This window comes from Leptodactylus fuscus, unplaced genomic scaffold (genome assembly GCF_031893055.1).
Source record: "Leptodactylus fuscus isolate aLepFus1 unplaced genomic scaffold, aLepFus1.hap2 HAP2_SCAFFOLD_85, whole genome shotgun sequence".
NCBI lineage: Eukaryota > Metazoa > Chordata > Amphibia > Anura > Leptodactylidae > Leptodactylus > Leptodactylus fuscus.
Window position 1 is genome coordinate 35,129 of NW_027440893.1, and position 16,538 is coordinate 51,666.

The 16,538-nt window shown below is 55.4% G+C and overlaps 1 protein-coding gene across 1 annotated transcript in view; it reads left to right on the forward strand.

The window, feature by feature from the left end:
• Positions 1-15,927, forward strand: part of MEGF8 (multiple EGF like domains 8) — a gene marked incomplete at its 5' end in the record, with an annotated part of 50,451 nt that extends 34,524 nt beyond the window's left edge. The window contains 5 exons of the mRNA XM_075262059.1: positions 11,365-11,557; positions 11,633-11,803; positions 11,893-12,023; positions 12,431-12,557; positions 14,145-15,927. Of these exons, the coding sequence (XP_075118160.1) occupies positions 11,365-11,557; positions 11,633-11,803; positions 11,893-12,023; positions 12,431-12,557; positions 14,145-15,371 (1,849 nt within the window). The remainder of the gene's footprint in view (positions 1-11,364; positions 11,558-11,632; positions 11,804-11,892; positions 12,024-12,430; positions 12,558-14,144) is intronic.
• Between the last annotated feature and the right edge of the window lie 611 nt (positions 15,928-16,538).

Sequence of the window (16,538 nt, forward strand, 5' to 3'; positions counted from 1 at the left end):
CTCCGCAGCAGGTTTGGTCCAGTATGGTGACCCCTGTGGTCAGGCCTGTTCCCCAGGCTTCTCCGCAGCAGGTTTGGTCCAGTATGGTGACCCCTGTGGTCAGGCCTGTTCCCCAGGCTTCTCTGCAGCAGGTTTGGTCCAGTATGGTGACCCCTGTGGTCAGGCCTGTCCCCCAGGCTTCTCTGCAGCAGGTTTGGTCCAGTATGGTGACCCCTGTGGTCAGGCCTGTCCCCCAGGCTTCTCTGCAGTTGGTTTGGTCCAGTATGGTGACCCCTGTGGTCAGGCCTGTTCCCCAGGCTTCTCTGCAGCAGGTTTGCTCCAGTATGGTGACCCCTATGGTCAGGCCTGTCCCCCAGGCTTCTCTGCAGTTGGTTTGGTCCAGTATGGTGACCCCTGTGGTCAGGCCTGTCCCCCAGGCTTCTCTGCAGCAGGTTTGGTCCAGTATGGTGACCCCTGTGGTCAGACCTGTCCCCCAGGCTTCTCTGCAGCAGGTTTGGTCCAGTATGGTGACCCCTGTGGTCAGGCCTATCCCCCAGGCTTCTCTGCAGTTGGTTTGGTCCAGTATGGTGACCCCTGTGGTCAGGCCTGCCCCCCAGGCTTCTCTGCAGCAGGTTTGGTCCAGTATGGTGACCCTTGTGGTCAGGCCTGTTCCCCAGGCTTCTCTGCAGCAGGTTTGGTCCAGTATGGTGACCCCTGTGGTCAGACCTGTCCCCCAGGCTTCTCAGCAGCAGGTTTGGTCCAGTATGGTGACCCCTGTGGTCAGGCAGGTTCCCCAGGCTTCTCTGCAGCAGGTTTGGTCCAGTATGGTGACCCTTATGGTCAGGCCTGTCCCCCAGGCTTCTCTGCAGTTGGTTTGGTCCAGTATGGTGACCCTTATGGTCAGGCCTGTTCCCCAGGCTTCTCTGCAGTTGGTTTGGTCCAGTATGGTGACCCCTGTGGTCAGGCCTGTCCCCCAGGCTTCTCTGCAGCAGGTTTGGTCCAGTATGATGACCCCTGTGGTCAGGCCTGTCCCCCAGGCTTCTCTGCAGTTGGTTTGGTCCAGTATGGTGACCCCTGTGGTCAGGCAGGTTCCCCAGGCTTCTCTGCAGCAGGTTTGGTCCAGTATGGTGACCCTTATGGTCAGGCCTGTTCCCCAGGCTTCTCTGCAGCAGGTTTGGTCCAGTATGGTGACCCCTATGGTCAGGCCTGTCCCCCAGGCTTCTCTGCAGTTGGTTTGGTCCAGTATGGTGACCCCTGTGGTCAGGCCTGTCCCCCAGGCTTCTCTGCAGCAGGTTTGGTCCTGTATGGTGACCCTTATGGTCAGGCCTGTTCCCCAGGCTTCTCTGCAGCAGGTTTGGTCCAGTATGGTGACCCCTGTGGTCAGGCCTGTTCCCCGGGCTTCTCCGCAGCAGGTTTGGTCCAGTATGGTGACCCCTGTGGTCAGGCCTGTCCCCCAGGCTTCTCTGCAGTTGGTTTGGTCCAGTATGGTGACCCCTGTGGTCAGGCCTGTTCCCCAGGCTTCTCCGCAGCAGGTTTGGTCCAGTATGGTGACCCCTGTGGTCAGGCCTGTTCCCCAGGCTTCTCTGCAGCAGGTTTGGTCCAGTATGGTGACCCCTGTGGTCAGGCCTGTCCCCCAGGCTTCTCTGCAGCAGGTTTGGTCCAGTATGGTGACCCCTGTGGTCAGGCCTGTCCCCCAGGCTTCTCTGCAGTTGGTTTGGTCCAGTATGGTGACCCCTGTGGTCAGGCCTGTTCCCCAGGCTTCTCTGCAGCAGGTTTGCTCCAGTATGGTGACCCCTATGGTCAGGCCTGTCCCCCAGGCTTCTCTGCAGTTGGTTTGGTCCAGTATGGTGACCCCTGTGGTCAGGCCTGTCCCCCAGGCTTCTCTGCAGCAGGTTTGGTCCAGTATGGTGACCCCTGTGGTCAGACCTGTCCCCCAGGCTTCTCTGCAGCAGGTTTGGTCCAGTATGGTGACCCTTGTGGTCAGGCCTGTTCCCCAGGCTTCTCTGCAGCAGGTTTGGTCCAGTATGGTGACCCCTGTGGTCAGACCTGTCCCCCAGGCTTCTCAGCAGCAGGTTTGGTCCAGTATGGTGACCCCTGTGGTCAGGCAGGTTCCCCAGGCTTCTCTGCAGCAGGTTTGGTCCAGTATGGTGACCCCTGTGGTCAGGCCTGTCCCCCAGGCTTCTCTGCAGTTGGTTTGGTCCAGTATGGTGACCCTTATGGTCAGGCCTGTTCCCCAGGCTTCTCTGCAGCAGGTTTGGTCCAGTATGTTGACCCCTGTGGTCAGGCCTGTCCCCCAGGCTTCTCTGCAGCAGGTTTGGTCCAGTATGGTGACCCCTGTGGTCAGGCCTGTCCCCCAGGCTTCTCTGCAGCAGGTTTGGTCCAGTATGGTGACCCCTGTGGTCAGGCCTGTTCCCCAGGCTTCTCTGCAGTTGGTTTGGTCCAGTATGGTGACCCCTGTGGTCAGGCCTGTTCCCCAGGCTTCTCTGCAGCAGGTTTGGTCCAGTATGGTGACCCCTGTGGTCAGGCCTGTCCCCCAGGCTTCTCTGCAGCAGGTTTGGTCCAGTATGGTGACCCCTGTGGTCAGGCCTGTCCCCCAGGCTTCTCTGCAGTTGGTTTGGTCCAGTATGGTGACCCCTGTGGTCAGGCCTGTCCCCCAGGCTTCTCTGCAGCAGGTTTGGTCCAGTATGGTGACCCCTGTGGTCAGGCCTGTTCCCCAGGCTTCTCTGCAGTTGGTTTGGTCCAGTATGGTGACCCCTGTGGTCAGGCCTGTTCCCCAGGCTTCTCTGCAGCAGGTTTGGTCCAGTATGGTGACCCCTGTGGTCAGGCCTGTCCCCCAGGCTTCTCTGCAGCAGGTTTGGTCCAGTATGGTGACCCCTGTGGTCAGGCCTGTCCCCCAGGCTTCTCTGCAGTTGGTTTGGTCCAGTATGGTGACCCCCTGTGGTCAGGCCTGTTCCCCAGGCTTCTCTGCAGCAGGTTTGCTCCAGTATGGTGACCCCTATGGTCAGGCCTGTCCCCCAGGCTTCTCTGCAGTTGGTTTGGTCCAGTATGGTGACCCCTGTGGTCAGGCCTGTCCCCCAGGCTTCTCTGCAGCAGGTTTGGTCCAGTATGGTGACCCCTATGGTCAGGCCTGTTCCCCAGGCTTCTCTGCAGCAGGTTTGGTCCAGTATGGTGACCCCTGTGGTCAGACCTGTCCCCCAGGCTTCTCTGCAGCAGGTTTGGTCCAGTATGGTGACCCCTGTGGTCAGGCCTATCCCCCAGGCTTCTCTGCAGTTGGTTTGGTCCAGTATGGTGACCCCTGTGGTCAGGCCTGCCCCCCAGGCTTCTCTGCAGCAGGTTTGGTACAGTATGGTGACCCTTGTGGTCAGGCCTGTTCCCCAGGCTTCTCTGCAGCAGGTTTGGTCCAGTATGGTGACCCCTGTGGTCAGACCTGTCCCCCAGGCTTCTCAGCAGCAGGTTTGGTCCAGTATGGTGACCCCTGTGGTCAGGCAGGTTCCCCAGGCTTCTCTGCAGCAGGTTTTGTCCAGTATGGTGACCCCTGTGGTCAGACCTGTCCCCCAGGCTTCTCTGCAGCAGGTTTGCTCCAGTATGGTGACCCCTATGGTCAGGCCTGTCCCCCAGGCTTCTCTGCAGTTGGTTTGGTCCAGTATGGTGACCCCTGTGGTCAGGCAGGTTCCCCAGGCTTCTCTGCAGAAGGTTTGGTCCAGTATGGTGACCCTTATGGTCAGGCCTGTTCCCCAGGCTTCTCTGCAGCAGGTTTGGTCCAGTATGTTGACCCCTGTGGTCAGGCCTGTCCCCCAGGCTTCTCTGCAGCAGGTTTGGTCCAGTATGGTGACCCCTGTGGTCAGGCCTGTCCCCCAGGCTTCTCTGCAGCAGGTTTGGTCCAGTATGGTGACCCCTGTGGTCAGGCCTGTTCCCCAGGCTTCTCTGCAGCAGGTTTGGTCCAGTATGGTGACCCCTGTGGTCAGGCCTGTCCCCCAGGCTTCTCTGCAGCAGGTTTGGTCCAGTATGGTGACCCCTGTGGTCAGGCAGGTTCCCCAGGCTTCTCTGCAGCAGGTTTGGTCCAGTATGGTGACCCCTGTGGTCAGGCCTGTCCCCCAGGCTTCTCTGCAGTTGGTTTGGTCCAGTATGGTGACCCTTATGGTCAGGCCTGTTCCCCAGGCTTCTCTGCAGCAGGTTTGGTCCAGTATGTTGACCCCTGTGGTCAGGCCTGTCCCCCAGGCTTCTCTGCAGCAGGTTTGGTCCAGTATGGTGACCCCTGTGGTCAGGCCTATCCCCCAGGCTTCTCTGCAGTTGGTTTGGTCCAGTATGGTGACCCCTGTGGTCAGGCCTGTCCCCCAGGCTTCTCTGCAGTTGGTTTGGTCCAGTATGGTGACCCCTGTGGTCAGGCCTGTCCCCCAGGCTTCTCTGCAGCAGGTTTGGTCCAGTATGGTGACTCCTGTGGTCAGACCTGTCCCCCAGGCTTCTTTGCAGCAGGTTTGGTCCAGTATGGTGACCCCTGTGGTCAGGTCTGTTCCCCAGGCTTCTCTGCAGTTGGTTTGGTCCAGTATGGTGACCCCTGTGGTCAGGCCTGTCCCCCAGGCTTCTCTGCAGTTGGTTTGGTCCAGTATGGTGACCCCTGTGGTCAGGCAGGTTCCCCAGGCTTCTCTGCAGCAGGTTTGGTCCAGTATGGTGACCCTTATGGTCAGGCCTGTTCCCCAGGCTTCTCTGCAGTTGGTTTGGTCCAGTATGGTGACCCCTATGGTCAGGCCTATCCCCCAGGCTTCTCTGCAGCAGGTTTGGTCCAGTATGGTGACCCTTGTGGTCAGGCCTGTTCCCCAGGCTTCTCTGCAGTTGGTTTGGTCCAGTATGGTGACCCTTATGGTCAGGCCTGTTCCCCAGGCTTCTCTGCAGCAGGTTTGGTCCAGTATGGTGACCCCTGTGGTCAGGCCTGTTCCCCAGGCTTCTCCGCAGCAGGTTTGGTCCAGTATGGTGACCCCTGTGGTCAGGCCTGTTCCCCAGGCTTCTCTGCAGTTGGTTTGGTCCAGTATGGTGACCCCTGTGGTCAGGCCTGTTCCCCAGGCTTCTCCGCAGCAGGTTTGGTCCAGTATGGTGACCCCTGTGGTCAGGCCTGTTCCCCAGGCTTCTCTGCAGCAGGTTTGGTCCAGTATGGTGACCCTTGTGGTCAGGCCTGTCCCCCAGGCTTCTCTGCAGCAGGTTTGCTCCAGTATGGTGACCCCTATGGTCAGGCCTGTTCCCCAGGCTTCTCTGCAGTTGGTTTGGTCCAGTATGGTGACCCCTGTGGTCAGGCCTGTCCCCCAGGCTTCTCTGCAGCAGGTTTGGTCCAGTATGATGACCCCTGTGGTCAGGCCTGTCCCCCAGGCTTCTCTGCAGTTGGTTTGGTCCAGTATGGTGACCCCTGTGGTCAGGCAGGTTCCCCAGGCTTCTCTGCAGCAGGTTTGGTCCAGTATGGTGACCCTTATGGTCAGGCCTGTTCCCCAGGCTTCTCTGCAGCAGGTTTGGTCCAGTATGGTGACCCCTATGGTCAGGCCTGTCCCCCAGGCTTCTCTGCAGTTGGTTTGGTCCAGTATGGTGACCCCTGTGGTCAGGCCTGTCCCCCAGGCTTCTCTGCAGCAGGTTTGGTCCTGTATGGTGACCCTTATGGTCAGGCCTGTTCCCCAGGCTTCTCTGCAGCAGGTTTGGTCCAGTATGGTGACCCCTGTGGTCAGGCCTGTTCCCCAGGCTTCTCCGCAGCAGGTTTGGTCCAGTATGGTGACCCCTGTGGTCAGGCCTGTCCCCCAGGCTTCTCTGCAGCAGGTTTGGTCCAGTATGGTGACCCCTGTGGTCAGGCCTGTTCCCCAGGCTTCTCTGCAGCAGGTTTGGTCCAGTATGGTGACCCCTGTGGTCAGGCCTGTTCCCCAGGCTTCTCTGCAGTTGGTTTGGTCCAGTATGGTGACCCCTGTGGTCAGGCCTATCCCCCAGGCTTCTCCGCAGCAGGTTTGGTCCAGTATGGTGACCCTTATGGTCAGGCCTGTTCCCCAGGCTTCTCTGCAGCAGGTTTGGTCCAGTATGGTGACCCCTGTGGTCAGGCCTGTTCCCCAGGCTTCTCCGCAGCAGGTTTGGTCCAGTATGGTGACCCCTGTGGTCAGGCCTGTTCCCCAGGCTTCTCCGCAGCAGGTTTGGTCCAGTATGGTGACCCCTGTGGTCAGGCCTGTTCCCCAGGCTTCTCTGCAGCAGGTTTGGTCCAGTATGGTGACCCTTGTGGTCAGGCCTGTCCCCCAGGCTTCTCTGCAGCAGGTTTGCTCCAGTATGGTGACCCCTATGGTCAGGCCTGTCCCCCAGGCTTCTCTGCAGTTGGTTTGGTCCAGTATGGTGACCCCTGTGGTCAGGCCTGTTCCCCAGGCTTCTCTGCAGCAGGTTTGGTCCAGTATGGTGACCCTTGTGGTCAGGCCTGTTCCCCAGGCTTCTCTGCAGTTGGTTTGGTCCAGTATGGTGACCCCTGTGGTCAGGCCTGTCCCCCAGGCTTCTCTGCAGCAGGTTTGGTCCAGTATGGTGACCCCTGTGGTCAGGCCTGTCCCCCAGGCTTCTCTGCAGTTGGTTTGGTCCAGTATGGTGACCCCTGTGGTCAGGCCTGTTCCCCAGGCTTCTCTGCAGCAGGTTTGGTCCAGTATGGTGACCCCTGTGGTCAGGCCTGTTCCCCAGGCTTCTCTGCAGCAGGTTTGGTCCAGTATGGTGACCCCTGTGGTCAGGCCTGTTCCCCAGGCTTCTCTGCAGCAGGTTTGGTCCAGTATGGTGACCCTTGTGGTCAGGCCTGTTCCCCAGGCTTCTCTGCAGTTGGTTTGGTCCAGTATGGTGACCCTTGTGGTCAGGCCTGTTCCCCAGGCTTCTCTGCAGTTGGTTTGGTCCAGTATGGTGACCCCTGTGGTCAGGCCTGTCCCCCAGGCTTCTCTGCAGCAGGTTTGCTCCAGTATGGTGACCCCTATGGTCAGGCCTGTCCCCCAGGCTTCTCTGCAGTTGGTTTGGTCCAGTATGGTGACCCCTGTGGTCAGGCCTGTTCCCCAGGCTTCTCTGCAGCAGGTTTGGTCCAGTATGGTGACCCCTGTGGTCAGGCCTGTTCCCCAGGCTTCTCTGCAGCAGGTTTGCTCCAGTATGGTGACCCTTGTGGTCAGGCCTGTTCCCCAGGCTTCTCTGCAGTTGGTTTGGTCCAGTATGGTTACCCCTGTGGTCAGGCCTGTTCCCCAGGCTTCTCTGCAGCAGGTTTGGTCCAGTATGGTGACCCTTGTGGTCAGGCCTGTTCCCCAGGCTTCTCTGCAGTTGGTTTGGTCCAGTATGGTGACCCCTGTGGTCAGGCCTGTTCCCCAGGCTTCTCTGCAGCAGGTTTGGTCCAGTATGGTGACCCTTGTGGTCAGGCCTGTTCCCCAGGCTTCTCTGCAGTTGGTTTGGTCCAGTTTGGTTACCCCTGTGGTCAGGCCTGTTCCCCAGGCTTCTCTGCAGTTGGTTTGGTCCAGTATGGTGACCCCTGTGGTCAGGCCTGTTCCCCAGGCTTCTCTGCAGCAGGTTTGGTCCAGTATGGTGACCCCTGTGGTCAGGCCTGTTCCCCAGGCTTCTCTGCAGTTGGTTTGGTCCAGTATGGTGACCCCTGTGGTCAGGCCTGTTCCCCAGGCTTCTCTGCAGTTGGTTTGGTCCAGTATGGTGACCCCTGTGGTCAGGCCTGTTCCCCAGGCTTCTCTGCAGCAGGTTTGGTCCAGTATGGTGACCCCTGTGGTCAGGCCTGTCCCCCAGGCTTCTCTGCAGCAGGTTTGGTCCAGTATGGTGACCCCTGTGGTCAGGCCTGTCCCCCAGGCTTCTCTGCAGTTGGTTTGGTCCAGTATGGTGACCCCTGTGGTCAGGCCTGTTCCCCAGGCTTCTCTGCAGCAGGTTTGGTCCAGTATGGTGACCCCTGTGGTCAGGCCTGTCCCCCAGGCTTCTCTGCAGCAGGTTTGGTCCAGTATGGTGACCCCTGTGGTCAGGCCTGTCCCCCAGGCTTCTCTGCAGCAGGTTTGGTCCAGTATGGTGACCCCTGTGGTCAGGCCTGTTCCCCAGGCTTCTCTGCAGCAGGTTTGGTCCAGTATGGTGACCCCTGTGGTCAGGCCTGTTCCCCAGGCTTCTCTGCAGCAGGTTTGGTCCAGTATGGTGACCCCTGTGGTCAGGCCTGTTCCCCAGGCTTCTCTGCAGTTGGTTTGGTCCAGTATGGTGACCCCTGTGGTCAGGCCTGTCCCCCAGGCTTCTCTGCAGCAGGTTTGGTCCAGTATGGTGACCCCTGTGGTCAGGCCTGTTCCCCAGGCTTCTCTGCAGCAGGTTTGGTCCAGTATGGTGACCCCTGTGGTCAGGCCTGTTCCCCAGGCTTCTCTGCAGCAGGTTTGGTCCAGTATGGTGACCCCTGTGGTCAGGCCTGTTCCCCAGGCTTCTCTGCAGCAGGTTTGGTCCAGTATGGTGACCCCTGTGGTCAGGCCTGTCCCCCAGGCTTCTCTGCAGCAGGTTTGGTCCAGTATGGTGACCCCTGTGGTCAGGCCTGTCCCCCAGGCTTCTCTGCAGTTGGTTTGGTCCAGTATGGTGACCCCTGTGGTCAGGCCTGTTCCCCAGGCTTCTCTGCAGCAGGTTTGGTCCAGTATGGTGACCCCTGTGGTCAGGCCTGTTCCCCAGGCTTCTCTGCAGCAGGTTTGGTCCAGTATGGTGACCCCTGTGGTCAGGCAGGTTCCCAGGCTTCTCTGCAGCAGGTTTGGCGGCAGCGCCCGCACGTCACTTCTACTTTCTTTGGTATCGGCCTTGGTGTGCGCCCTGACTTTGACTACACCCTCCTGTCCAGGCAGCAGTAAGGTCCAACATAGACGTAACATTAAACGTATAGAAAGCTCTCGCTCTCCGGATCGGACCGTAGTCCTGTTATACGAAATCCTTACCCTCAGTCATTGTGCGCTGCTTCAGGGAGTGTCGTTACCTCAGACCTGTGGGGTCTATAGTGGTTCTGCTTGTGCTTGGTCTTCCCCTGTGTTACCTCCTATTCAGTGATGTAGAATCCGCCATCATTCCCAAATCGACCATGGAATACAGCCAATAAGAATGAACAGAACAAGGAAAACCTGCGACACAATCACACAGCGGCGACGTATACATCCCATATCCCAAGTACATCCAGGATTCAGTAAATTTCCAACTTCTACAAACAATTCAATGAGGTTTAGTAACTACTCCGAATATATCAGCAGAGAAGGCAGATGCCTTAAATAAGGGACGAAGTCCATCCCTGATCACCATAACAAGAATTATACACAAAGGATATCACAGGGCAGATATCACAGGGCAGATATCACAGGGCAGATATTACAGAGCAGATATCACAGGGCAGATATCACAGGGCAGATATCACAGAGCAGATATTACAGGGCAGATATTACAGAGCAGATATTACAGGGCAGATATCACAGGGCAGATATTACAGAGCAGATATCACAGGGCAGATAATACAGGGCAGATATTACAGAGCAGATATTACAGGGCAGATATCACAGGGCAGATAATACAGGGCAGATATCACAGGGCAGATATCACAGGGCAGATAATACAGGGCAGATATCACAGGGCAGATGTTACAGGGCAGATAATACAGGGCAGATATCACAGGGCAGATATCACAGGGCAGATAATACAGGGCAGATATTACAGGGCAGATATTACAGAGCAGATATCACAGGGCAGATATCACAGGGCAGATAATACAGGGCAGATAATACAGGGCAGATATTACAGAGCAGATATTACAGGGCAGATATCACAGCAGATATTACAGAGCAGATATCACAGGGCAGATATCACAGGGCAGATAATACAGGACAGATAATACAGGGCAGATATCACAGGGCAGATATCACAGGGCAGATATCACAGGGCAGATAATACAGGGCAGATATCACAGGGCAGATATCACAGGGCAGATGTTACAGGGCAGATAATACAGGGCAGATATCACAGGGCAGATGTTACAGGGCAGATAATACAGGGCAGATATCACGGAAGATATTACAGGGCAGATATCACAGGGCAGATATCACAGGGCAGATGTTACAGGGCAGATATCACAGGGCAGATGTTACAGGGCAGATATCACAGGGCAGATATCACAGGGCAGATAATACAGGGCAGATATTACAGGGAAGATATTACAGAGCAGATATTACAGGGCAGATATCACAGGGCAGATATTACAGAGCAGATATCACAGGGCAGATATTACAGAGCAGATATCACAGGGCAGATAATACAGGGCAGATATCACAGGGCAGATGTTACAGGGCAGATATCACAGGGCAGATGTTACAGGGCAGATATTACAGGGCAAATATCACAGAGCAGATATCACAGGGCAGTTATTACAGGGCAGATAATACAGGGCAGATGTTACAGGGCAGATATCACAGGGCAGATATCACAGGGCAGATAATACAGGGCAGATATTACAGGGCAGATATTACAGAGCAGATGTTACAGGACAGATAATACAGGGCAGATGTTACAGGGCAGATATCACAGGGCAGATATCACAGGGCAGATATCACAGGGCAGATAATACAGGGCAGATATCACAGGGCAGATAATACAGGGCAGATATCACAGGGCAGATAATACAGGGCAGATATCACAGGGCAGATAATACAGGGCAGATAATACAGGGCAGATGTTACAGGGCAGATATCACAGGGCAGATATCACAGGGCAGATAATACAGGGCAGATATTACAGGGAAGATGTTACAGGGAAGATATCACAGGGCAGATATCACAGGGCAGATATCACAGGGCAGATATAACAGGGCAGATGTTACAGGGCAGATGTCACAGGGCAGATATCACAGGGCAGATGTTACAGTGCAGATATCACAGGGCAGATGTTACGGGGCAGATGTTACAGAGCAGATATCACAGGGCAGTTATTACAGGGCAGATATCACAGGGCAGATATCACAGGGCAGATGTTACAGGGCAGATATCACAGTGCAGATATTACAGGGCAGATGTTACAGGGCAGATATCACAGGGCAGATATCACAGGGCAGATGTTACAGGGCAGATATCACAGTGCAGATATTACAGGGCAGATGTTACAGGGCAGATATCACAGGGCAGATATCACAGGGCAGATGTTACAGGGCAGATGTCACAGGGCAGATATTACAGGGCAGATATCACAGGGCAGATATTACAGGGCAGATATCACAGGGCAAATATTACAGGGCAGATATCAGAGGGCAGATATTACGGGGCAGATATCACAGGGCAGATGTTACAGGGCAGATATTACAGGGCAGATATCACAGGGCAGATATTACAGGGATGTATCCCGGTGTATATTATGAGTCTCTTCTTCTCTCCTCAGTGTTACCGGTCTCTGTCACCCTGTGTGTGAACACGGCTGTGTTAATGGGACGTGTGTGGAGCCGAACAGTTGCCGCTGTGACTTTGGCTATGTGGGGGAGAATTGCTCGGTGGCGTGCCGCTGTAACAAACACAGTGACTGCGAAGGTCTGGGGGCGGAGGACAAGTGTCGGCAGTGTCACAATAACACCATGGTCAGTGGCTGATATCTCCCCGTGGGGTCTGGTTGGGGTATTTGGGTATTTTCTTACCTCTGCTCTCACCTCTAGGGGGAGCACTGTGAGAAGTGTAAGCCGCTGTTTGTGGGATCAGCTATAAATGGCGGCACGTGCCGCCCGTGTCTGGACTTCTGCCGGGGTAACAGTGAGGTGTGTATGACGATGGAGGAATACGAGAGAACAATGAAGGAGCCGGACAAGTATTCTCTGGACTCTGACAAGGTTGGTGCGGCTCAGTGACAGGAGGAACTACCTGATGGACATTGCGGCTACAGGGATGATGTGTCCGTGTCGTGTCTTTGTCCCTGCAGATCCCCACCTGGGTGAGTCAGGGCCCGACCGAGGACACGGCCCTGTGTGTGAACTGTCAGAATAACAGCCTGGGGGACAAGTGCGAGGGCTGCCTGCCGGGGTACTTCCTGCTGGACAAGCGCTGCACCAAGTAAGTGCTGTCATTACACCCGGGCTCCACCAGATGGCGCCATCACACCTCCTTTCTCTAGTACAGCCGCTCTTAGGGTCTGTTCACATGGCAGAAATTCCTCTTTGGCGCGGGCTAGCCGCGATGTGATGCCGTTGCAGTGTATCAGCTTTCCGCTGCGGCATCCCCACGATTGGGTGAGGTGGGCGTCTCACCCGCGGCGTCTGTGGATCGAGACTCCCTCCTGACTAGTCCCATTCTTCTGGCATGCCGCGATGGAACGCTGATGTACTGCGAGCGGATGCTGCGATCTCTGCCTCTCACTGAAAACAAATCTGCGGCAATATCCTCCGTGTGAACTGACCCTGAGTGTGAGGTTTATGGTTTGTGTCTCACGCTGTAGCCGTGGCGTCTCGTCTCTCCCGCAGGTGTCAGTGTAACGGTCACGCAGACACTTGCAACGAGCTGGACGGAACAAACTGTCCTTGTAGTAACAACACCGAGACCCAGAACTGCCAGAACAGCGCCGACAAGAAGGACTGCTACAAGTACCAGGTACCGGACCGCACAGACACCAGCAGGGGGCAGCACAGCCCAAGAACATCACATACCTCAGCTGCTGCAGAACCTCATAGCACACACCTCAGCTGCTGCAGAACCTCATCACACACACCTCAGCTGCTGCAGAACCTCATAGTACACACCTCAGCTGCTGCAGAACCTCATAGCACACACCTCAGCTGCTGCAGAACCTCATAGCACACACCTCAGCTGCTGCAGAACCTCATAGCACACACCTCAGCTGCTGCAGAACCTCATAATACACACCTCAGGTGCTGCAGAACATCATTCTACACACCTCAGCTGCTGCAGAACCTCATAATACACACCTCAGGTGCTGCAGAACCTCATAGTACACAACTCAGCTGCTGCAGAACCTCATAGTACACAACTCAGCTGCTGCAGAACCTCATAGTACACACCTCAGCTGCTGCAGAACCTCATAGTACACAACTCAGCTGCTGCAGAACCTCATAGTACACAACTCAGCTGCTGCAGAACCTCATAGTACACACCTCAGCTGCTGCAGAACCTCATAGCACACACCTCAGCTGCTGCAGAACCTCATAGTACACAACTCAGCTGCTGCAGAACCTCATAGTACACAACTCAGCTGCTGCAGAACCTCATAATACACACCTCAGCTGCTACAGAACATCATTCTACACACCTCAGCTGCTGCAGAACATCATTCTACACACCTCAGCTGCTGCAGAACCTCATCATACACCTCAGCTGCTGCAGAACCTCATAGCACACACCTCAGCTGCTGCAGAACCTCATAATGCACACCTCAGCTGCTGTAGAACCTCATCATACACCTCAGCTGCTGCAGAACCTCATGATACAGACCGCAGCTGCTGCAGAACCTCATCATACACACCTCAGCTGCTGCAGAACCTCATCATACACACCTCAGCTGCTGCAGAACATCATAATACACACCTCAGCTGCTGCAGAACATCATAATACAGACCTCAGCTGCTGCAGAACCTCGTAATACACCTCAGCTGCTGCAGAACCTCATAATACACACCTCAGCTGCTGCAGAACCTCATAGTACACACCTCAGCTGCTGCAGAACCTCATACTATACACCTCAGCTGCTGCAGAACCTCATCATACACCTCAGCTGCTGCAGAACCTCATCATACACACCTCAGCTGCTGCAGAACCTCATCATACACCTCAGCTACTGCAGAAATCATAGTACACACCTCAGCTGCTGCAGAACCTCATAATACACACCTCAGCTGCTGCAGAACCTCATAATACACCTCAGCTGCTGCAGAACCTCATAATACACACCTCAGCTGCTGCAGAACCTCATAGTACACACCTCAGCTGCTGCAGAACCTCATCATACACCTCAGCTGCTGCAGAACATCATAGTACACACCTCAGCTGCTGCAGAACATCATAATACACCTCAGCTGCTGCAGAACATCATAATACACACCTCAGCTGCTGCAGAACCTCATAATACACCTCAGCTGCTGCAGAACCTCATAGTACACACCTCAGCTGCTGCAGAACCTCATAGTTGAGCCTGTTGACCAGTCTCTCTCTTGCCCCCTGCAGTGCGCCAAGTGTAAAGACTCCTTCCATGGGAACCCTGTGAATGGCCGCCAGTGTTACCGCCTGATGACGGTGGAGCAGGAGTATTGCTTTGACCCGACCTCGCAGAGTAATTGCTTCCACGAGCCGAACATCCAGAACCTGCCGTACGGGCGCAGCGTCTTTTTTGGGGTCCAGCCGAAGTTCACCAATGTGGACATCAGAGTGACGGTGGACGTGACGTTCGGTTGTGTGGACGTCTTTGTGTCGACCTCCCCGGACAGCTTCGCTGTGGACGTTGACGCCATGACGGGGGTCCACACTGTGCGCATCGCTGACACTGAAGCTTCGGGGGGCCCTGAACCCCTCACGGCGGCCTTCATCAATCTCACCTCATGGTCTGCCGTCACCAAGTCCTCTTGGCTTCGTGAGGAACGTCCCAAAGGTCTGATCACTTACATTACAGTCCGCAACCAGCAGACAGTGCTGATCGTGCGGGGGGTCCGGGACCGGGTGGTCATCACCTACCCCCACGAGCTGCACACCCTGAAGAACAGCCGCTTCTACCTGCTGCTTCTGGGCAACGCCTCGGGCGGCACCCGGGAGTCTCAGGGCCTGCTCTTCTTCCGCCAGGACCAGGCCCACATCGACCTCTTTGTCTTCTTCTCGGTTTTCTTCAGCTGCTTCTTCCTCTTCCTCTCGGCCTGCGTCCTGCTCTGGAAGGTCAAGCAATGGCTGGACGTCCGGCGGGAGCAGCGGCGCCACCTTCAGGAGATGAGTAAAATGGCCAGCAGACCCTTTGCTAAGCTGACGGTCTACTTCCACCCAGATGTGGAGATGGTCGGGTGTCACCCAGTGGGACCAGTTTTACCGTCTCTCCAGCATCACCACCACCATCATCATCATCATCACCGCTCTAAACCCAGATTAAAGTCCTACGACCCGTCGGCCCCGCAGCCTCCCTCGTTGCGGCACTCGGACCCTTTCTTGTCCCAGCTCCTGGGGTACACCTACTCCAATTTCCGAGTTGGACCCATCACCCTGGAACCCACAGATGATGGCATGGCCGGGGTGGTCACTCTGCTGCTGCAGCTGCCGGGTGGGGCTCAGGCCCCCAATAGGGCCTGTCTGGGGTCCGCACTTGTGACTTTACGCCATAACCTTCAGGAGTACTGCGGGCCGAGCCACGTGGTCAGCAGCTCCAGGAAGGGACTTCTCAGCCACGAGAACCTCACCAGCATGTCACTGTGAAGGGTCAGCCCCAGGGGACAATGGGGCAACCGAAGGGGACAATGGGGCAACCGAAGGGGACAATGGGGCAATCCCAAGGGGACAATGGGCTCAGCCCAAGAGGACAATGGGGCAAACCCAAAGGGACAATAGGCTCATCTCAAAGAGGACAAACCCATAGAGGACAGTGGGGCAAATCCGATGACACAAAGGGGTCAACCCAAAGAGGACAATGGGGCAGATCCAAGGACACGATGGCCAGTACTGGTGTAGGACTTTGTCTGCAGCGATATTTATGATGGTTTAGTGCAATGTTTCTGGGTTTTTTATTTGGGTGGGGGGGTTTGGTTGGGTCTTCTACAACACTACTCCGATGGGCGGCCATCCTTGGCAGTGACTTGTCCGCACTACTGGGGGCGCTCATGTACGCCGCCATACATAGAGATCTGTGCATGGGATAGTAAGTGTTAATCTCCGTGAGAGCGACTGTTAGAAGCCCCGCCTCCTCCCCGAGCAGCGCCAGTCCGGGGCACGAGGGGTTAAAACAGACAGCGGGTCCAATTATCGGTAATAAAAGTCCGGACAAACTTACAACCTTCCCCCCGTGTAATAATCCCTGCCGCGGACTGCACTAGTATACAGCAGCAGTGTAAAGCATGGCGGAGGAGAGGTCACAGGTGTATATAGTGTACACTTACCGGTCATCTATGGAATAATGGCTACTAGCCCCGGAGCCACAACCTTAAAGGGGCGGTCTAGGCAAGACCAATCTATCTGTGATATCTGAGAAAGCAAAGAGAGTTCTAGAAATTCCTGACTCTATAGTCATGTAAAGATCTATATGGTACAGGTCAGTATAGTGCTATATAGTACTGTATAGATCTATATGGTACAGGTCAGTATAGTGCTATATAGTACTGTATAGATCTATATGGTACAGGTCAGTATAGTGCTATATAGTACTGTATAGATCTATATGGTACAGGTCAGTATAGTGCTATATAGTGCTGTATAGATCTATATGGTACAGGACGGTATAGTGCTATATAGTACTGCATAGATCTGTATGGTACAGGACAGTATAGTGCTATATAGTACTGTATAGATCTATATGGTACAGGACGGTATAGTGCTATATAGTACTGTATAAATCTATATGGTACGGGTCAGTATAGTGCTATATAGTAC